Source organism: Hyperolius riggenbachi, chromosome 5 (genome assembly GCF_040937935.1).
Source record: "Hyperolius riggenbachi isolate aHypRig1 chromosome 5, aHypRig1.pri, whole genome shotgun sequence".
In the NCBI taxonomy this organism is placed as follows: Eukaryota; Metazoa; Chordata; class Amphibia; order Anura; family Hyperoliidae; genus Hyperolius; species Hyperolius riggenbachi.
In genome coordinates this window covers 294429427-294452255 of record NC_090650.1, presented here as the reverse complement: position 1 = coordinate 294452255, position 22829 = coordinate 294429427, and the positions used below count along the sequence as shown (strand labels likewise).

Sequence of the window (22829 nt, the reverse complement as noted above, 5' to 3'; positions counted from 1 at the left end):
TTAGTTTTCTGCCACACATAGCATTTTCCATTTTGGCCATTTTCCATTTTGGTCTCATCTGACCAGAGCACCTTCTTCCACATGGTTGCTGTGTCCCCCGCATGGCTTGTGGCAAACTGCAAACGGGACTTCTTATGCTTTCTGTTAACAATGCCTTTCTTCTTGCCACTCTTCCATAAAGGCCAACGTTGTACAGTGCACGACTAATAGTTGTCCTATGGACAGATTCCCCCACCTGAGCTGTAGATCTCTGCAGCTCGTCCAGAGTCACCATGGGCTTCTTGACTGCATTTCTGATCAGCGCTCTCCTTGTTCGGCCTGTGAGTTTAGGTGGATGGCCTTGTCTTGGTAGATGTACAGTTGTGCCATACTCCTTCCATTTTTGAATGATCGCTTGAACAGTGCTCCGTGGGATGTTCAAGGCTTTGGAAATCTTTTTGTAGCCTAAGCCTGCTTTAAATTTCTCAATAACTTGATCCCTGACCTGTCTTGTGTGTTCTTTGGACTTCACGGTGTTGTTGCTCCCAATATTCTCTTAGACAACCTCTGAGGCCCTCACAGAGCAGCTGTATTTGTACTGACATTACATTACACACAGGTGCACTCTATTTAGTCATTAGCACTCATCAGGCAATGTCTATAGGCAACTGACTGCACTCAGATCAAAGGGGGCCGAATAATTATGCACACACCACTTTGCAGTTATTTATTTGTAAAAAATGTTTGGACTCATGTATGATTTTCGTTCCACTTCTCAAGTGTACACCACTTTGTGTTGGTCTTTCATGCGGAATTCCAATAAAATTGATTCATGTTTGTGGCAGTAATAAGACAAAATGTGGAAAACTTCAAGGGGACCGAATACTTTTGCAACCCTTGCTTGAAGCTGTGATGCCTTGAGCCACTATAGGGAGCATGCTTCAATGTGTGTGTCCTCACTGCCCCCCCCCCCCCCCCCCCCCACACCACCACCACCAGAGTAGCACAGTAGGAGGAACTACTCATCTCCTCCCTCCGTTCTCCAAATCCGGAGACATACTCTGTAGCTGGCGATTCTCCCCCTAGAAACTGAGAATCAAATGCTAGGAGCTCTAGCATCTGATTCATTCTCAGACACTAGGGAGAGAGGCCCGAAAGAGAAGATGTCTGCAGAATCTGGAGACCAAGCAACTGGAGATGAGTACTGCTGCCCGATGCAGACTCTGCCTTGCGGACATCTGGGGCATCCCAGAATAGAACCGGAACATGTGCCACTGATCTTTGGGGCTAGCAACACCCCTGGTTAGGCACTAGGTGGAAAAGTTATTTATTTCCTGTGTGTTAGATCTTTGATTTGTTAATGTCCAATGAATCAGATATGAAGCAACTGGACAGAAACCCCCTGGACAGGTAATTCCTGTAGCATAGACTTCTACTGTGCTGGCTGCAATCGTCTTTGAGAGTCCAGTCTGTGCCCTGTTCCTATGCGATCTTAACAGCGAGATGATGCAAGCAATCTGAGTTGGGAGCTCTGATTACTAAGTTATCCGGTATTATATTTAGCGCTGTGCCCACAGAGAGCCTTTAACTCTATAGAGGATAATGAGCACTTTGACAGCTCAATTTAATGCACATAATATCAATGAACAAAGGGATACTTTTTCCTTGCATTAAAATCAAAGGCTTTGGATCTTTTATATATTAACAGCAATAGTCACTCTGGAAATATTCCTGTTTTCTATTAATAACCTTTTAACAATAGCCTTTTTCCATTTGTCTACCATTTCTGACCCTGCAGTTCAAATCCATGACAGCAAAGCTACTTAACAAATACCACTTCTGAAGAACTTCTATGTAAAGATAAGCCGCCTACATTCATTTTTACAGTGAAGCTTAACAAAACAGTGATATAAATTTTGGAGGATGAAACAAATGTGACAACAAAGGCCAATGTATTGAGCTGAGTGCCACTTCCCTACTGCTATCAGAGCCATGGAGAGGGGGAAGGTTACTGATCCTTTTGTTTGAACTGTGAGCAGGCCACTGTTTGAAGAGTAAAATCACTGAGATCTGTGGATGACACATGCAGTATCTCTATTCACCAACCAAACTAGGGAGATTCCTCTTGAGGTAAAACACTCTAGGCCCTTTTCCACTAGCAATCGCTAGCGTTCACGCTGAACGCTAGCGATTGCTGAATCGCAATTACCGGCGATTCCCCGACGTTCGCGGCCGCGATTTTGCTATGCTATGCACTGCATAGCAAAATCGCGGCAAATATCGCTCCGCCGCGCGTTCGCGTTCCCGGCAAAAACGAATCGCGGTAGTGGAAATGACCTACCGCGATTCCTATGTTAAAAAGCAAACCGTAGCGATTGTAAAATCGCTAGCGGTTTGCGTTTTTGTGATTCAGCCAGCGCAAACGCGCTGGTGGAAAAGGGCCCAAACAGATGGTTTTAGATTTTACTTGTCTGAAAATGAAAATATTTGCATTTATTGCCTATTTCATGGCAGGTACTATACACAGAAAAAAGGCATCCCATTTTGGGCTGAAATGCCTTTTTTAAATGCCTAAAATAAATGCCTTTTTAAATCAACAAACAGGCTTTTACCACATTATGTAAAAAAAAAAACAAGCTCTAGCAAGCACACTTTTAGTTATCAAATTCTGGAAGAAATAGTGCATTATCATTTATGCAGATTTGAATCTGCCACTGGGGTTCACAACTGTTCTTTTAACAAACCAATGGCAATCCTTCTTAGAAAGAATTCTCATTGGGTCAATATAATGGCCAATGAGGAGCCCCGGTGGCCAGCCTTGTAAGCGGGAGGTTGCTTTTTTATGAATATTAAACCAAAATGTCCATAGTCCCCCTTTAAACATTACAAAAAGCATTAGAAAGGATTTTCATTGGTCCGAATAGCAGGTGGTTTAAACTGCTTTTTGTTGGGTCTCCCATTTCAGAGTGCTTAAAGTGCAGAGAAGAGCAGTGGGGAGTTACAAATGCAGCGGGTGCAGCAATGGTCCAGGTAGGGCTGGTGCTGCTGCGAGACTAAGAGCAATGTTGTTAGGGTTGCATGGCAGAAGGGCTCCAGACATCGATGGAGTGTCCGCCACTGGAGTAGTGGAAGTTGGGGGATTGTTGGGGTAACCGTCACTGTAGCAGCAGGTGTGGCAGATGTCTGGAGTGTCTGTAGTGGAGGCAAGGTGGTATTTTTTTAACACAGGACTGAAACAGCTATACAGCACAGGACTGCACTCTAAAATCACCCAGGAGCTATGAACAATGGTCAAGCAAATGACTTTTATTTGCCTGATCAAGGCTCTTCATCCTCAGGCATCACCCAGGAGAAGCTGGCAATTGAAACTTCTGGAGGCTCCCACTGAATGTCAGGTGGTAATAAACACACACTTAGTGCATTTCTTTCCACCTGGAATTGCATCGGGCTCATCAGGCTGTGAAGTCGGACTCGAGGAGTTGGAGTCAGAGCAAGCAATTTTAGGTACCTGGAGTTGAAGTCTGTGATTTCATTAACTGAGGCGTCAGAGTCGGATGATTTTTGTCCCCACTTCATAGCTTGGAAGGGCTGTGGAGTCTGAGTCAAGGAGTCGTAGCAATTTGGGATGTTTAGAGTCAGAGTCTGCATTTTCGTAAACTGAGGAGTCGGGAGTCGAAGTCAGAGTTGGATGACTAAAGACCCCAAAGCCCATAAAGTAAGACAAAGTTAACATGGGCATGTAAGTGACCGCCTATTAAGTGATTCTTTCTAGGCTTTGATTGCTGTGAAAGTGGTGTGTAGCACAGAGCCCTCCCTCTTCCTCATTTTATTTAACCCTAGCACCTTAACCTAGTGAAAAGGTTGTTTCAGAGTGCAAGATGTTTTTTGAGCGATTCCTTTCAAAGAACTCCTGTGAGTGCTATGAAGTCCAACTCAGTATTGCTGACACACACTCTTAATTTGGTAACCCAACGCATCATTTCGTGAAATATCACTAGTACTTATTACTAATATTTACAGACCTTTCTAAAATACAGAGCTGTGGCTTTAGTCCCAATACAGAAATATACATTGTAGAATAAAATGCATTTACAATTATTGTTGATAATAAACTGCTATGTTGAATAACTATCATAATAATAATGAGAGTGGTTTTAGCACAGCCACACTGGCAGAAACGTTTTCAATGCGAATACATTTTGCAAAAATATTTTTTTATGGCTGATAAGCGTTTGCTAATTATACTTAGACTTTAAATGGGGATTCAGTGCAGCAAAAATCATTGATTCAAAAACAAAACCTTCCCTGAACCTTAACTGAAGACTGTTTTGAGCAACCTCTAGAGGTTATTGCAATTCCGTTTCCTTATATATAAACAATTAAAGCAGCACATATTAAACCCTAATATATAAAAAGAGACAAAATATATTAAATAAATATATATATTTAAAGAGACAAAATGCAGTTGATATATTCTGCTGTTTTTGCGCAATTTCAAGGCACACATGCTGCACTTTATTTTCAGGCCATCTCAGCAACACCGTTTTCTATGCTATGCACCTTGACTCAGTGGCGTAACTGAGAAGCTTGGGACCCCAGTGCGAGTTTTACATTAGGCCCCAAGCACTCTATTGACATGGAGTCCCAAAACCTACGAAGGAAAGTTTCAGTGTCATAGAGATGTACCAAGATTAAGGAAACAGTTAAGGATTACCACTTAAGGCTTTCATTAGCAGCATAGCACCAATAAACAGCTAATAAGATGGATGAAGGAGGATCCCTAATGTGCTCCTCTGGTCTAGAGGCCCTGTTGCGGTCGCAAACTCCGTGTCCCCTAATGCTACGCCACAGCCTTTACTAGCACTAGGCAGAGAAGGATAAAGGCAGGCATGCACTTGACTATTAAATGTTGTAAATAACTGTAATCTATCTGACATTAATCATCCCCCCCCCATCCCCTTGCCCCACACAAGGATCCTGATGCCCAGAGCCCCAGTAAATTTTACGGGTACCAATGCCAGAATAGCAGCACATATTACAATTTTAGAACAACATTGGATTGATTCACAAAGGTTACTTATTTTTCATCTTAACTGTAAGGAGTGCTAATGCATGAGATAACAAATAAGGAGATATAAACCATGAGTTATGTCAAATAAGGATGGTTAAACCATGAATTATGTCAAATAAGGAGAGCTAAACCATGAGTTAAGTTAGATGAGGAGAGGTAAATAATGAGTTCAGTCATTTAAGGAGAGATAAATTGTGAGTTAATAAATAAGATGAGATAATTTAAAAGAAAAGCTTTGTGAATCAGGCCCATGTGTGTTACTCATTAATATTGTAACATGAGCTTGTTACCGGCAGTGCATCAATAAATACACCACGGCTGCTTTGTGCAGTACAAAGCTAAACAGCTGTCACTTGAGGGGTAGATTCTACCTGCTGCCACCACCACCACCACATTCCCCACGGTTTTTCTGGGTCAATGTTTATTTGATGAAATAATGGAACATTAATTGAGACATAAGCATTCAGCACAATATTTTACAATTAATGAAGACAAAAGAGAGGAACTGCCACACACTCAGAGCAGTCTATATCCCCTATACTGCAAGGGGACATTAGGAGAATGAGAGGGAATGCTAGACATCCAAATAGTGAAGCTGGGAGATTTGTCTGTTGGCAAGCCTAAAGGATGGATGTGGTCAGCTGTATATTGTCAAGTCATATATTTTTAAGGCTACAGAAAAGGGCACCATCTGTTTGTGTCCAAAGTTTATTGATTGAAGACAGCACAGCACTTACAAAGGAGTTCGAATTTTGGATGTCCAGGCATGAGTGCAACAGGAAAGACTGGTGGCTTACAGCCTGTGCTGGAAGACCTTTTGTAAGTGCTGTTCAGTCCTCAACTAATAGAATTCTCACATGAATGGGCGTTGCCCCTTTCTGCCTCTTCTTGAAAATGATCAAATTTCTAATTTCTACAGTCAAATGTCTACTAAAAATATCTAATTTGTGTATCTATCTTAAGAGGGAGGACTTCAGATGTCTCCAATTTGAAGCCAGCAATGTTTAACATCATGCAACTGCCACAAAGGATTCTGCAAATCTTTTGTCCTTCCTCTTGCCTAGACAATTTTATAAGTTCTACGTAGTATAACAGCTTACCTACACACTCTGTTCATAGTATTCAAAATCTGCCGACATCAAACCAACAAACCTTAAAGAGGAACTCCAGCCTAAACAAACATACTGTCATTAAGTTACATTAGTTATGTTAATTAAAATAGATAGGTAATATAATCTCTAACCCACACTGTTTTAAAAGAACAGGCAAATGTTTGCTTTCATGATGGCAGCCATCTTTTTGGTTGAAAGGAGGTGAAAGGGATCATGAGACACAGTTCCAACTGTCCTGTGTCCTGAGCACCTCTCCCAGTTGCTAGGCAACGTGAATAACATAGGAAATCCCATCATGCTCTGCACAGCATCAGGGAAAAAAAGCCCTGGCTTTTTTTCTTTGATGGGTGGAGCTTAGCTAAAAATGATGCTTTGGTAAGAGAAACAAAGTTCTGATGCTGTGAAACTGTTAAAGAAACACCAAGCCTTTTCAGTTCTGCTGAGTAGATTTTTAGTCCGGAGGTTCACTTTAAAGAGACTCAGAGGTTAGTCTTCCTGCTGTTCTTTACTTACCCTGGGCTTCCTCCAGCCTCATAAGCATGGATGTGTCCCTCGCTGTTCTTTCGCAGTCCCCCTTTCAGCAGCAGTCAACTACCGGCAACGTGGCTCAGTCGGACTCAGTTTGACTGAGTGATGTCAGCCCCGGCCTTCTGTGCTTGCGCAGAAGGTCCGCACATGAGCAGAAGTTCCGCCGCTGACGTCAATGAGACGCTTACTGAAGATTGCGGATGAACGGAGGCGTTGAAGAGGACAGCGAGGGACACATCCATACTTATTGGGCTGGAGGAAGCCCCGGGTAAGTAAAAAAAAACAGCAGGAAGACTAAGCTCTGAGTCTCTTTAACTGAGGTAATAATGACTAACTGTACATAGTTTATTGCAAGCTTTCAAAACTTTAAGTTTCTTCTTCAGGTATGATACAAAACTGGATCATAACTGTACAGTTAGTCATTAAAGGTATTACCTCAAACAATGTTTGTTGGTTTGACGTCGGCATATCTGCTTCACGGTTAACACCGGACCATACTTTACTTGATTTATGCAAAATCTGTTGGCCCTCAAACTATGTGGAGGTGGTAAAATTAGTCAATCATATATATATATGCCCCCCGGCAGCCTCTTCCAGGTCGCCGGAGTAAGGGCATTACTGCGCAGGCACTGGCCGTGGGCACGCGTCTTACAGTGCGTTCCCAATGCCGGGAATGAATGGTCATGATGTAGTCGTGACACAGTGCACTCCCAGCCGCGGGTGCATGCTGTAGGACGCTCAGGGGGAATTTAGGTAGGATTCAGGGGCAGAGAGAAGAACGGGGAAGCAGTGGGCATCAAGACAGCTGGCAGTATATACCTGCTCCCCCCATTTCTCCATCTTAATTTGGATCTGGTATTTAAGGTGCATGGTCAGTTTCAGGTATTGAAGTTGGTGGAGGATAGAGAAATAGTCTTTACTGTATGTTACCGGGCTTTAACATTCTCCCTAACTCTCAAACTAACATGTAAATCTAACCTTTAATCCAACTACTAAATATAAACATAAACCTCAAATCTAAAACTATACAATAGCTATACTATTATTAGTTCTATGCTGGCAACCGCCTGCTCCAAAGCAAAACCATTCCATACTTAAAAGCATAAGCCAATTACTGGCAATAAAGAACAGAGTGAAATATTGGCACTGAAAACCTCCTATGAAATATCTGTGCCAAGTACAACTTATCCATTATAAACTACAGCAGTTTTATGACATTGAAATAACTAAAACACAGAAGAAACATACTGAATATGACCATTGGAAATTATTCACTGTCACAGTTTCAAGTTCCTTCTTTATGTCAGCCAGGCAGAGCTTACAGATGATGAGGGCAAAGACCAAATAGCATATATACTTTTCTGTATGGACTGATGCAGCGCACAACAAATGCAAAATCATTTGCAACGCTAATTAAATCTGACAGAAATCTATTGCCCCAACATGTCCGAGCGATCAAATTTTCAATCAATTTCTAGCTAAAATCAATATATTTTATTGATTGGACAGGATGGTAGAATTGCATCAATCAGAGATGGGGCACAAGCGGTGGTCAATCAATGGGCCATAGCCTTTCCCTGCATTGAAAGATGTGGTTCAATCGATTTTGAATAGATTTCCTGCTGAAAAGTATTGAGAATCATTTTACTGTGCTTGGAGGAATCAATTTCTCTCTGATCAGAATAAAATCAATCCTTTTGCCAGATAAGGTGTATGGTCGCCTTTAATTACAGAAATCCATAGCACCAAACAGCACATTTCTAATTCAAAAAACGAATCCTCATATTCTACTTGCAGGCATAACTTCAATATTATGGTAGGTAATGATTTACACAATAATGAATGAATGAATGTTGTTGACAAAATAAAGGAAATGTTCTTTTCTCAAGTAGACATATAGGGCCTGGGGGTGTCTAAACTTGAAGCAGGTAATGTGGATGCCGACATCACTGCGGTAAAATGTGTGTCACATATGTGTGTCACATAGACTATAACTTTGGTTACAGTGGTGCCCAGTGGGTAATTTGGGTGGCACCAGCGGCCAATAGATTTGGCAATAAGGTAGCATGGATTTCGGCAGAGGGGATTTTTTAAGGGGAATGCAGCATGGATATTGGCCGATATAATGGGGGGAGGGGTGTGTGGTTGGTTAGGGTTAGGTATAGAGCGAGGGTTCAAGTGAGAATAGGGTTAGGTTAGCGACAGTAAAATATCGGCAAAAATTACCGATATTCTATCGTAATACCCATTGTTCAACAGTAGAATATCGGTAATTTTACCAATATTCTACAAGAGGCGCCCAATCTACTGTGGCGTCCTTTTTGCAAGTAGCTGTTACTAATGTTTACATTGTAGCTGAAGTTTACTCTTGCTAAGCCTCGTACACACACTTGACTAAAGTTGGCTGAGGGGGCCGATAACGACCGCCTCAGCCGATTATCAAGCGTGTGCGCTGGGGCTCGCGACCCCGACCCACGATGCATAAGTGATCCACCCGGCAGCTCTTCTCACCCCAGTGACAAGCAATCCTATTGTGCGCGACGCTCCCCCACCTGCTGTGTGAAGTCACACACGCATCGCTCCATTGTCCCTCTGGGGCGGGGCTTCACATAGCAACAGAATGCGTTGTCAGCTAAACAGCTGGCTCACATCTGTGCAGGCCAGCCCAGCAACGTTGCCCAAGGGAATAAAATCCCAATCCCCAACGGGCGACATCCATCAGGTGTATATGCACCTTCAGAAGGTTTACAGTGATACAAAGAAAACAATTATACTGTAGTTGACTGAGCTCCCAAATAACATTTTCATACTTCCCAGTATACTTGTGAACTCAATAGAACATGACCATCAAAACAATATTGCCCTACAAGGAGTCTAGCACAGTGCAGCATATCAGTTATATGCATTACATTTTTACCAGCTTGACTATATATATTTCTTGTATTTATGGATGTGTTCAGTGTAGTACAGGAGCACAGTTACAGAGATGCACCTTATATTGTGCTGCTGCCTCCCTTTTGCCAGCAGACATTTGCAGCTAATAGTGCTGCTCCTAATTACTTCTACAGACAGGTATCATTTGCAAACTTGGTGGGAAACTGAGGCAGTAAACATCCCTATTGTTAGATTGCCTTTCTCTTTGTGCACCAAACATGTGAGTTAAAGGGAACTTGAACTGAGAGAAATATTGGAGGCAGTCATATTTATTTCCTTTTAACCAATTTACTAGTTGCCATTCAGTCCTGTTGATCATTCTGGCATCAGTAGTCAGCATCATACAATTGAAACAATCATGCGGCTAATCTTGTCAGTCTTTTCTCATTTCTCTCATCTCATCTTTTCTCTCTCATTGATCAGAGAAGTAAAGTCGATAACTGATATTGTTTAAAATGAAATATGTCAGCCTCCATATCCCTTTCACTTCTAGTTCCCTTTAAAAGCAATATCTGAGCAGAAGCTTTTTTTCTTTGCTTCAGAGTACAGCGCTGGGTTCAGCAGCAGTATACATCTAAAGTAGCCATGTGTTAAATGGGTGGCAATTGTTGCCAATAGGTAGAATATCAGCAATTTTACATCACCAATATTCTCCTATCTTCCTACCTGATGTCTAATCCTAACTATAACCTCTTACCCATCAGCAAACCCCTTTCTTAATGCCTAACCCTAACCTCCTCTCCCTGCCTATTAACCCTTACCCTATCTCCTAACACTAACTCTACTAACGCTAAACCTAACTTTAGCCCTGTCGCAGTATCCAGAGCTTGGTTATAAAAGAGCAGACCCGATATCTATAACTTGGCTATATAGCAACCTGAACCTGGTGCCTGATAAATTACCTAATTCTGATATGCACTGCCTAGGTCTATGATTGCTAAGCCATGGCACCCTGCCATGTGTCAACTTCAGGAGCCGAGTATCTCAAGGTGGTGATATCATAAGTTGTATGTCCAGCAACATAGACTGAATTAATTAAATGTTGTTTGTTAGCAGGAGGTACGTGTTTGCCAGACTCACTTGGATCATATCAAACTATAGCCAGGGAGGCTTTGAGGCTGGTGAATTTGTAGTCCTGGGATTACGCAACAATTTGGCTTATGAGTCAGCTTGTTTGTTTATTTTTTTAAGCAACATAGGACAGTCCGAGTTTGTTAAAACACTAGCTGTTAGGCCCGTACAATAATGGGTGCACGGCCTTGGCCACAATGCCCCTGAAACCTGCCCCACCCCCGTCGCCTCCGCCAACGCCGCCGCAACAGTCAGATTGCATGCACATGGCTGCTACGTGTATGCGACCGCTACACATATACGCCCACACAACACAAGGGGCACGACACGCGCGCATGCCGCAACACACGCGCACAGTCCTGCCCCCTGCACCCGTCCTCCTGTGCTGTCTAAAGTCTGCCCACGTGCCGTGCATGTGTGTTGGCCTAAACGCACGGACACTGGAGGACGCAGGGACACAGGCAGATTATTATATTGGATAAGAATGTAATTACATAATTATTAATTTTACTTACAAACTTTTCAGCAATCCCCCACTATGCCTCATGTATTACCCAGGAGAGTACTGCTATATGTTACCAAAAAATGGCAGACACATTTTCATAGATGCAGTCCAGGTTTGCTGAATCCATAATGACATCCCCAGGGGAGATGCTTGGAACCTCTGGTGGGGCCTTAGTCTATCCTGATGATCCTCTGCCTCTAATACTTATAGCCATAGACCCTGAACAAGTATGCCAATCAGATGTCTGACCCAAGTCTTATCCAAATAGCCACATGCTTGATAATTCAGACACTACTGCAGCCAACGAGGTCAGCAAGACTGCCAGGCAACTAGTGTTGCTTAAAAGAAAATAAATATGGCAGACTCCACATCTTCTCAATTCAGGTTCCGTTTAAATATGATTGTGATTGTAAATGTTTCCTTTTGAAGCTTCTCAATACATATTTTGTATTATTTCTTAAAAGTAGGTAGACCCAGGTCGGAAGTAAAGCCCACAAATAACATATTTCGGAGACAAATTATATTACAGTCAGAATGGTTAGTAGCCCCTTCAGAGATGTTCGTGTGAAAACATCTGATGAATTACAGTATATTCTATTGTGTCCTAAATCTTCCCCTAACTGATCTGTTCATCTCTCTCTCTCTCTCTCTCTCTCTCTCTCTCTCTCTCTCACACACTCACTCGTTAAGGTTGGTTGCATGTATATTTTTTGTAAACTGAAATTAAATTATTATAATAAATGTGGTCCATTACATTAGTAGAACCTTGTACATTAAACAGACTGCAGTGGGGAAATAGAAATGCAAAGGATTTGGGAATATGTATAAGGAATGTATGCATACTGTTTTTATACATCATTTATCAAAGAGTATTTCCAGTGTCAGGCTCTGTCTTAATGACACTGGGATCAGGGATTCTCAGGGTTAATAAATGACCTACTCATCTGTAATTCATTAGCTCGGTTGCTCTCTGCCCATCGCAATAAGGCTTTCCATGACACTTTTTCTTCAAAACTCTTCTGAAGTTCTGGCAACCCCCACCTGAGTTGCCACAGCCTGCCCCCTGCCCCAGTTCGGCAGCCACGGCCAAATTGGTGGCTGCCGTGCTGGGGGGTGGGCCAAAGCAATGCAGGTGGGTGTGGCCACAGAGCTTCAGAAGACTTCAGAAAAATGCCTGTGACTGAAGAATTACAAGGGATATTTTAAAAATTGACAATTTCCAATATTTAAAACTCATGGTTTGCAACCACCAGGTGGTGCTACCTTCTGCCACATTATGACTGAGACTGGTGTTCTCTTCCTAAGTTTACGGCTTTTTGTTAGATAAGATTGCCTAAAAAAGACAGACTAATGAGCCATTTCCTGAAATTACTTACTTCTCCCCGCAAACAGACAAGATTCTGTCCATTAACTTAGCATTACAGAGAAAGCATTCAGGAATCTTGCTACTACTGCGATTTATTATTCCGAAACATGAGGTTCCTGAAACTGCTTAAATGGCTTCGCCGTTCATTAAACATTTCTGCGTAAAATTGCCTAAAAACTAGTATCGTTTTCTCTTAGCAGTGACACTCAATGACAAGTGCCCTTCAATATAAAAGAGACCATTAGTTGCATACACGGAAATTGCAATTTTATCATATTAAGCAGCCTATTTTATTGTTGCTAGCAGTCCTGGTTTTAAGTTGTGCAATTTCTCCAAAGAAACATTTCTGTAGAAGTGTACGAGTTCTTGTGCCCATGCTCCATGCTCTTCTAGTGATGCTCAGTGGTCAATGTTACATTTCCCCCAAAGTCTTCCTGTTAGATTGACCTGCTGATGCTGGATCAAATTGTAGCAAATTTATACAAAGACATGTGCTGCTCTTTTTCCTGGTGGAAATATGGACAGGCAAAGTCCTTCCACCTTTGGGACACTCTTTATTCCAACAAGACCAAAAACAAGTACCCTTGTACTTAAAAGCAGCTTTTGTTGGCCTTGTGGGCAAAAGACAGAAGAGGAGGACTGGGCATAGGGCAACAGACTTCAACAGGACAATTTGAAAACAGATGACAACACAAGGACCAATATAAAACTGCCCTTGCTTCACTTTTATTGGCGCAAGCTGGGAAATGCACATACAAAAATTGTGAAATGGCAGGTATCATTAAAGGACAACTGACCTGAGACAGATACAGAGGCTGCTATATTTATTTCCTTTTAAACAATGCACATTTCCTGGCTGTCCTGCTGGTCCTCTGCCTCTAATAGTTTTAGTCACAGACCCTGAACAAGCATGCAGATCAAAGGTTTGACTGCATCTGCTGCATGCTTGTTTCAGGTGCATGATTCAGTCACTACTGATGCATGAAAGATCAGCAGGATGCCAGGCAACTGGTATTATTTAGAAGGAAATAAATATGGCAGCCTCCATATCTCTGTCAGGTCAGTTCTCCTTTAAGGTCATCTGAGATTGCCAACAAACACAACTGGCATGGGACAAACAAAGTCTGCACAAACCAAGGTGCTCCCAAGGGTACCAATCATGAAAGAGATAATAGAGGTTCTTCTGAGTACATCTGTACATTACAGTAGGGTAAATGCCATTGTCTTATGTACATTTAGCTCCTCCTGTTCATTATTAAATTTTCCATACATGAGGAGCATGCCACCACCATCTGTATTGGCTGACCAGTTTAGCTTGTATTGTATGTGATGGTGTTTTACAACACTGCAAGATGGTCTATTTTTTGATGAAGAATTCTGTTAAACTGTGAAACAATCATCACATATTTTATATATTTAAACCAAAGGTATATTATTATATTATATAGACTACATAAATAAACAAAACCCTTTTCCGCATTGTTGTCTAGACTTGACCAGGAGGGTGGCACTCTCACCATGTCAGATCCTTAATACCTGAACTGAAGAATTATATTATGGTCAAGCAACTGATTGCTTTGGAAAATCTCACCCATTCCTTACTGTGTCTTCTTGTTAGTGACTACTCAGTGCTTCTATCAGATAAAGGGGAACCCAAATGTGTTCAAGACAAGTATTTGTGTTTGTAGAGCTGAAACCACACAGCATGCTCTGATGGTGGTTGTCATCATGTTCATGCTTGTATATCCAACTGCCTCCCATTTTCTTAGAACTGATTTAAGTTACACGTGTATATTACACGTTTTTCATTTTAAATCATATGATATTAAATTTACCTCTTGAACAACCATTCTCAGCCTAAAAGGTTTTCAATGTGATGGATTATTTTATATAAACATTTGGTAGCTGTCTCATTTCTATAGCAGCTGCTTGCCTTGACAATTCTTCGGACAAGGTTCCTCTGATGAATCAGGTTCTCAGGTTCTCTAGCCTTTAGTTTGGTAGACATAGTGGGCCTGCTACCTTTCATGTCCATGGGTACCATTAAATCTCATTGGCTGTAGATGTGTTGTAAATTTGCTCCAAATTTACAGTGTGCATTCATTGGATTCAGAGCAGGATGATCCACCAAGCAACCTAAGCAAGTGTTTGGGGCCTAGTGGGTGTCAAGGGTCCAACCGGCCACCTTCTTCAACCTCTTTCCACTTCAGCTTACCAAAAAGACCACATAGGGGTCACAAATCTACTACCTTGCTTAGGGCCCCATTACACCTTAATCCATCTCTGATTGGATTTAATGCAATTAGCTTTAGAGACAGTGGTAAGTGGTGCTAGTGAATGCAGGTAAATTTGCCTGGGCTATACAACCTATGTCTGTCCAACCCAAGATGCTCTGTGTGCACTATGCAACTATGATGCTTGATATATGTCATAAAACAACGCCATCAGCTTTGAGAAAGACATTATCACCTACCCATTAAATATTTTACCTAATACACCTAGAGAGCTGTGCTAATAACATGAAATATTTTACTGAAATGATATAAGACAGTTGATTGTTGCTGGCCTTGCTTCTCAGGGGAAGACTATTACTCAACTGTCACCCAGATAGACAGGTATTGAGCAGTTGCTGAAAGGCAAGCACAAGGTGCTTGTGCTTGCCTTTCAGCAACTGCGCAATACCTTTCTATCTGGGTGACAGCTGAAGTCCGAGGTTAGGGCCGGGATTAGAAGGACACAAAAAGGAAGGGGGAGGGGGTGATTGAGCACCTAGAGCTCCCCCCCCACCACCACCACCACCATGCACGTGCCTGCTCTGGATGGTATGATGGTGCATCATACCATCCAGAACAGGCACGTGCATGGTTGGGTGTGGGGGGGGAGCTCTTGGTGCTCAATCACCCCCTCCCCCCCTTCTTTTTGTGTCCCTCTACCACAGCCCTACCCTCGGACTTCCTCCTTATTAGGAGTGTGGAGTCTATTGTAGAGTCTGTAGACTGTTGCAGGCTTGCAACAGACTTGCATTAAGTTATATTTATTAGCCGGTGCGGCCGATGCAGGAACCCAAATGCCAACAAGTAGGAATTTCAACACAACTTTGGGATCTCCATGGCAACTACGTTAGGTAACTTTTTTGCCATCCTGACGTCACGTAACACCGGAGACGCGGCTGCCAGCGGGAGAGACAAGGAGACTAAAACACGTGGCCGATAGGAACCCTTTTTAAAATTTGAGCATCCCCACGTAAGGAACCTCTGCACGGCCGAACCTCTAGTTGGTAGGCTTCACCAATGGAGTATGGTACAGAGCAGTACTGTGTAATTATTAATTTAAATATCTTTTTTTTTTTTTGCCCTTCCTTAGTTGTATAGCCCAAATGGTATTATATGGCACAATTACCTTCTATTATGTAGATACACTCCCTGTCAGGAGGATACTTGTTGGGATAGTTGGGAGAAGTGAAAATTCCTCCATCTGGGGATTTTGTCCAAGTTCCACACTGTAAAGATTTCTGTCCTTCTGAGGGTTGTTGTTTGTCTGAAAAAGTTCCACCAAGTTAATTGACTTAAGATTGCAAATACACATTCTGATTACATTATGAATATTTGTAGTATAAGATGAGTTTTACAGTAGTATAAAGAAACCCCAGCACAACTCACCTCCAACTTTTTTGGTTGCCCAAGACACATGCAGAATGATAAGACTTGTTACAACTGCAATGAAAGAAGACACTTGAATGTTTAGGTGCATTTTAAAGATTTTCCCTGTGAACTATAAAAAGAGCTTTGTGAAGCAGCACTGCAGAGCATTGAAATAGTCATGGCTTATAGTACCTTAGCTACAGAAATAGTTTTATTTTGGATTTTTCAAGCACACTAACGACTACTGTCAGGCAGTGCTATGTATAATACCAGCCACGTTTGCAGGATATATAGAGTATGTCTGATATGTCAGACAATGCGTTATGTCTCACTGACTCAGCCACTAGATAAGGTGATGTGTGTGTGCCTTGCTTAACTCCTAGCAAGCTCATCTCCCCCAAACCGATGAGCAACCCATGACAAATCACAGCATCAAATGAAAGGTTTATTTTATATGACTGGCCATTGAAGTAACATCAGCACTGTAGGCAGGACTTTAGTTACGTGTCTGGCTTTGTGCTGCATGGGAAAACCTTGACGTAAACTGGAATACATTCACAATACGCAGAAGTAGGAGTACTATAGGTTTCACTGCTTTTGCCATGGAATTATATACAGCAGGACTGGGAAATGCTGGAGTGCTGCCGAGGACACACGCAAGCAGCAGCATCAAAAGACCAATATATTGACTCACAGACGGAGCTGTCCTTGGTCCTTAATGAGTTATGGAAATGAAGCTTCTTAATATACACACGTTTAAGAGCCTCTGAATTTTTAATGCAGTGAAGCTGACTGTCCTGGCTATTTTAATGCAGTTCTCTACAAACACAATAACAGCTCTGCGATTAAACACACTACTATAGCTGGCATTTTCTCTCAACCCTAGACTTTCCAGTGTGTCCATAGGAAGCCTCACGCCTGGAGGTTACACCAAAGCGTTATCAAGCGTTTTCTCATATTAATCAGTACTTTGCTGTGTACAGCGTTTACTAATCACTGCAGAAGAGAAAATGACACTGTTATACCTCGATTCACCACAGCAAGTCCCCCATCCTCCCCCCACTACCACCACCACTTCCCATCGCAAGCATAAGGATGGAGTTATAGGCTACATCTCCAGAATGTCAATGTATGCCTAGCATAATATACAGTTCAGGCTTTTTACTTGCATCACCTTTGTCCTCAGCCTTATGCCATTATCAATATTGCATAAGGTCATAAAACCAAGCCACCAGCCCTGGGAAAGATATTAAACCTGATTAAGTCTAGCTTTAGAGGAAACAGACAGAAGTGATGTGCAGCAAGCTGCAGCTGAAGACATACTCACTGTGAAACAAACTGCGCCCATGGACCATGTCTGTTCCTTACACAAGGGGCTTCGATCTTCACTAATTCCATTTAGATACGAGAGGACTTCCAGTGCGGGGGAATAGGATGGATTTAAAAAAAAATACAAGCCAACACAGCAGGAAATGCCACTTCCTCTTTAAATGGTTCAAGTAATCACCATGATCGCATATAGGGTTAAATGTATATAAACACTGCATTCAAACACTAGATCACATCTTCAAGCCAGATCCCCAGAGCTCTGCAACAGATCGCCATGGATGGGCAGCAGGTCACTTCCCCATAGGCTTGGTTAAGGTTTAAGATCATGAGGAAGAAGAGGAATAGAAAAGGAGCAATTGCAGGGACGCTGATCATTAGTTTCACATAAGAGCAAAGCCAGATCGAAGTCTTCAGCAGCTTCACACAAGAAGAGCGTTTCCTGGGTCTTTCCATGCATTGAAAGGATTAATGGGACCGTCATCTGCTCGCTCTGGTCGCTCCACCTTTGCAATCTTCTGAAGGAAAGCTTTGCAAAAATAGGGATTTAATAATATTTCTGTGATGAAATCCGCATTAAAAGAGCAAAATCCCTCAGTGTGGAGCAGATCCAAGTGCTCTGTTTGTTGCATAGTATCAAGCAAGCGAATAAAATGTGAATGGCAGCCCGTCGCAGACCCTCAACAAGACCACCAATCCGGAGATATCAATATATGGATGAAGCCAATCTCCCACCGGCAATTAGTTCTTCAGACACTCGGGCTCAGCAACTGAAGCGTTCATCTGGATCTTCTGCTGATAGCGCCTCTACAACTCCCTTAATATTCACAGCACAATAAAACTTTACTAGTTAATCTCATCATAGCCAAACTGATGGCATCCTCCTTCTCAGCAATCCAGTGTACAGGGAGACGAGGCTAGTGTGGCCAAAAAAGACCTTCAGAGTGAAATACATTAAATTGGTACCCATGGTCCAAACAGTGTTACTTCTTAATAATAAATCAATAGTAATAATAAGAATAAATCACTGTATTCAGAAAAGAGATGAGAAGACCCGTCTAGCACTCCTGCAAACTGCAGATTCCAGTAGACATTCTGTAGTCTGGTCTTTTTCAGCGACGGCTGATTCTTGCAGAAGGAATAAATGACTTTTTATCCAGAGCTTAGCTTAAACATCCCCCTTCTGGGCGATCAAGCAGCGTGGAGCGCAGAGGGGCACTGCAAACAACATGCACCAGACTTTGCTTGTGTGATTCACTAATGCTGCAAACTACAGCACTCTCAGCAGCTCACCACTGAAAGCTACGCAAGGGGCTTTGCATATGATTGAAGGAGGGAGGGGTGCAGTGTGGAGCAAGCTTTGTTCATTATTTGACTCACAATCTACAAAAGAGATTAGCTATTGAACTCAACTGCTGCCTTGCTGGAATAATACTCTTTCCACAAAGCATGGGAAATGACCATCTAATACATGGCTGAGGAAATAAGAAAATATATCATTGTGGCTTGCGATTTCTTGGGGCTGTATATCATGTGTGTAGCATGCTGAAAAAGGAAATCAATTGCACTTGATTAGAATACATAAATTCTTTAAACAGTCCTAATCTCAAAGATCACATTTAATAAGAGTGATCGCCTTGCTCACACAGTGTAAAAAAAAAAAATACATCTTATGTTGAAAAGTGTGATTTTACCAATCCCAAGTCAGTGTGTGAAGCTATGTTTTGTCTGAGCATCCCTGCATATCTTGGTTGACTTTCTCAGATTGCCAGCCTGCTTAGTATTCTGATTCCCCCAAAGTACACTCCTAGGGGTTGATTCACTGTAACAAATAGTGTGCCTTATCAGAGTTGACACACCTTATCAGAGTTACTGTGCCTTTTCAGAGTAGCATAGGGAACGCTACGAACTTATGCCTGCTAATTGGCAATGACGAGAGCTCCACTTATCCTGCCCTGAGCCCTTGCGAGTCCAATCACTTTAAAGGACATTATCCCCGCACTTTGATTGGCCCAATAGGCTGCCTGTCACTTGACAGGAAATTTGACAGGCAGCCTATTGGGCCAATCAAAGTTTGGGGATAATGTCCTTTAAAGTGATTGGACCTGCAGAGGGCTCAGGGCAGGACGAGTGGAGCTCTCTTCATTGCCAATTAGCAGGCATAAGTTTGTAGCGCTAGCTATGCTACTCTGATAAGGTATGATAAGACATGCTATTTGTTATAGTGAATCAACCCCATAGTGTGTAGTAGGGGTGAGCATCATAGCTCCTTCACACATCATCACACATCACACAACATCCATATGCAACTGTACAGTATTTTTACAGTTATTAGGCTCCTTTCACATTGTTCACACTGCAATAACTTTTCAACATCGCCTCAATGTTGCATAACCATACAGTGAAGCATACAGTACAAGTGTGCCTCGCTGTCCCTGTAAACAAGCATGATGCCCTGGAAATGCACTGCATGCTGTGCATTACTTCCGACTGAACATGCCACATGGCAATGTGATCACTAGAGTAGCCTCACAGGTTAGGAAAGGAACCTAAATACGCACATTACCCTGTAAACATTACCCGCCACATCGCACGCACCACAATCAATGTGGTTGCTCATTGCAGCGCAAGGCAGTGGCGTAGCGATAGGGGATGCAGAGGTTGCGGCCGCACCAGGGCACTTGAGCCAGGGAGCCCTCAACCACAGTATTAGCTCTCTATTTGTCCTATGCTGGTAATGATCACTTCTATAAATGCTTTGAATAATAGTTATCATTAACCTCCCTAGCGGTATGGACAGAAATGTCCGTTCAAAAAAACTTGCTGTGAACAGTATAAACATGCATACACATCAATACTCTCCTGCACTGTATACTAGACCCTTGCTTGACACATTTTGGCAAGTTACAGGAAAAAAAAAGTTTTAAAAATAAATTGTATCACTGTTTTCACAGAAATCCTGGGGAAATTGAACGCTGGGTAGGTTAACAAACTGTTCCCCATCCCCTTCTTGCGCATCTGCCTCTGTGGTTGTCCCTGACAGGTTTTGGTGTGCCTTATCAATTGTTATGTATAGAATGCTTGGGGGGGAGGCAATGTACAACTTGTACTGGGGCCCATGGCTCCTTAGCTATGTCACTAGCGCAATGCAATGGTGGGAATAGTGTGTGAAAGGACCCTAACAGTGGACGTGAGGTATACTTTCATTGTGCTGTATGGTTGCACTGCACCATTAATGCATAATTCAACTTTTTGAGTATGTTGCAATGTGATTGAAGAACACTCGCATTGCAATGTAACCTTAGTGTAAAGAAAGGAGCCTAAAGTTCTTCTGTGCAGCTCCCAAGCTAAAAGCATACGATTCTGTATTGCTCCCAAGTCCCAAGCTAATATAGTGAATCGGATCTGTACAGGATAGAACTATCATATATTTCTTGAACTACTTTAGCCTTCAGTGTTTTTTCACCTTATGCATTATTTCAGCGCTCCTCCCATTCATTGGCCAATAACTGTATCACTACTTATCACAACAAAATTATCTATATCTTGTTTTTTCTGCCACCAATTAGGCTTTCTTTGGGTGGTACATTTTGATAAAAAAAAATCCCTGAATGCATTTTTATAGAAATATTAAGAAAAAAATGAGAAAATTCATAATTTCTCAGGTTTCAGCCATTATAGAGAAGGCTGCACGAGCCGTCCCTGCTAACATGCTCTGCAGCGTGGAACAGATGTCTCTCTCAATAAGAGAAGGGTAAGGTCCCCGGATAATGTGTAATGCATGTATTTGCTTCCATTGTTTGTATTGTGAGATGCATTAGTTCTTAATGCACCTGTTCCACTGCAATGAGCACACTTGTGCCTTTGAGAGGCTTTTTAGCCCTATGCAGTGAGTATCTATCAGGTGCATCTTGGTTAGATGCGCAACCATTTCATTTTCTCCCCATTGCACAGTTTTAAAATAACACATGCTACCATGATTAAAACCCACATATTTCTTTTACCCATTTGTCCCGGTTATTACACCATTAAAATTATGTCCCTATCACAATGTATGACGCAAATATTTTATATGATAATAAAGGTGCATTTTTTCAGTTTCACATCCATCAGTTTTTACAAGCCCATAATTAAAAAAATAACAGTAATATACTCTCTTGACATACATATTAAAAAAAAGTTCAGTCCCTATGGTGACTATTTTTGAATTTCTTGGTCATTTTTTTTTCTTATGCCAATTTTTTTGGGGGGGTACTATGGGAGAGTGTGGGAGGGAAGAAGTTAATTTTAAATGTAATTGTGTTTCTTCTTAAAAAAAAAATAAATTATATAGATGTAATTTTACTATTTGGCCACAAGATGTCCTCAGTAATTTTCTTTTCTCGCATCCTGTAAGCTACGCTTACAGGAAGTGAAGAGAGGATGTGTAACTTTTTTTTCCTGAATGATCGTGGCTCACTGAAGCCACTGATCATAACAATGGGGACTTAGATCAATGAAAGGGAACTCTGTTCCTATTCATTTATCTCTGTGCTTAAGAGCAGTGATGGGTGCTCCCACGGGTAAACGTGCGATCGCCCATGGCGACAGGTTTTTTCATGGACGTAGTTCCTACCTCCAGCTTGCATTTTTGGACGTAGGAGCTACTTCCAAAAAGCTTAAGTAGTTAATGTGTCTCTCCCTTCTTTATAGCATATCACTGCCATCAGCCATGTGTACCCCCTCCCCACCGGGTATATGTAATAAGGGCATCTGAAAAAAAGGGCTGCGGAAATTGCCAATAGAATTTTTGTAAAATTACTGATTTTCTACTACTTTTTTTACTGTAGTAAAATATCAGTAATCTGATAGTTGGTGGATTTTTGTACCGACTCAACAGCCCTGCTTTGTAGAGAACTAGGTAATGCCCCTGGCTAGCCCTATTATATAGTGGCACTGGCTACTTACTTATTGTAAGAAGACGAGGCAGGTGGTCTCGGTGGTGGTTAGCGATGGGCTTCCAAATAGGAAGCCACTTGAATTCGGAATTTAAATGAGGCTTATTTGCCTCAGGTGTGTGCACGGGAGACAGGGGGTTACTTACCCAGAAGACCCCAGGCTTCTATGCACATCAATTCACTCGCGCTTGACCTATGAGACGCGTTCCAAGACTCACTACCACACTACTTCTTCAAATTGGAAGTAGGAAGTGCGGTAGTGAGTCTTGCAATGTGTCCCATAGGTCGCGTGCGAGTAAATTGATACACATAGAAGCCAACAGACTTCTGTGGAAGTAACCCCCTGTCTCCCGTGCGCA

The 22829-nt window shown here is 42.1% G+C and overlaps 1 protein-coding gene across 3 annotated transcripts in view; it reads right to left on the bottom strand.

Moving 5' to 3' along the window:
- The window catches only part of NETO1 (neuropilin and tolloid like 1), a 156041-nt gene extending 137250 nt beyond the window's left edge, over positions 1-18791 (bottom strand). For all 3 annotated transcript variants that reach the window (XM_068234674.1, XM_068234676.1, XM_068234675.1), the window contains exons 1-3: positions 17535-18791; positions 16226-16279; positions 15966-16103 (exon numbers count right to left, since the gene is read on the bottom strand). In XM_068234674.1, the coding sequence (XP_068090775.1) occupies positions 15966-16103; positions 16226-16279; positions 17535-17562 (220 nt within the window). In that variant the 5' untranslated portion in view covers positions 17563-18791. The remainder of the gene's footprint in view (positions 1-15965; positions 16104-16225; positions 16280-17534) is intronic.
- Between the last annotated feature and the right edge of the window lie 4038 nt (positions 18792-22829).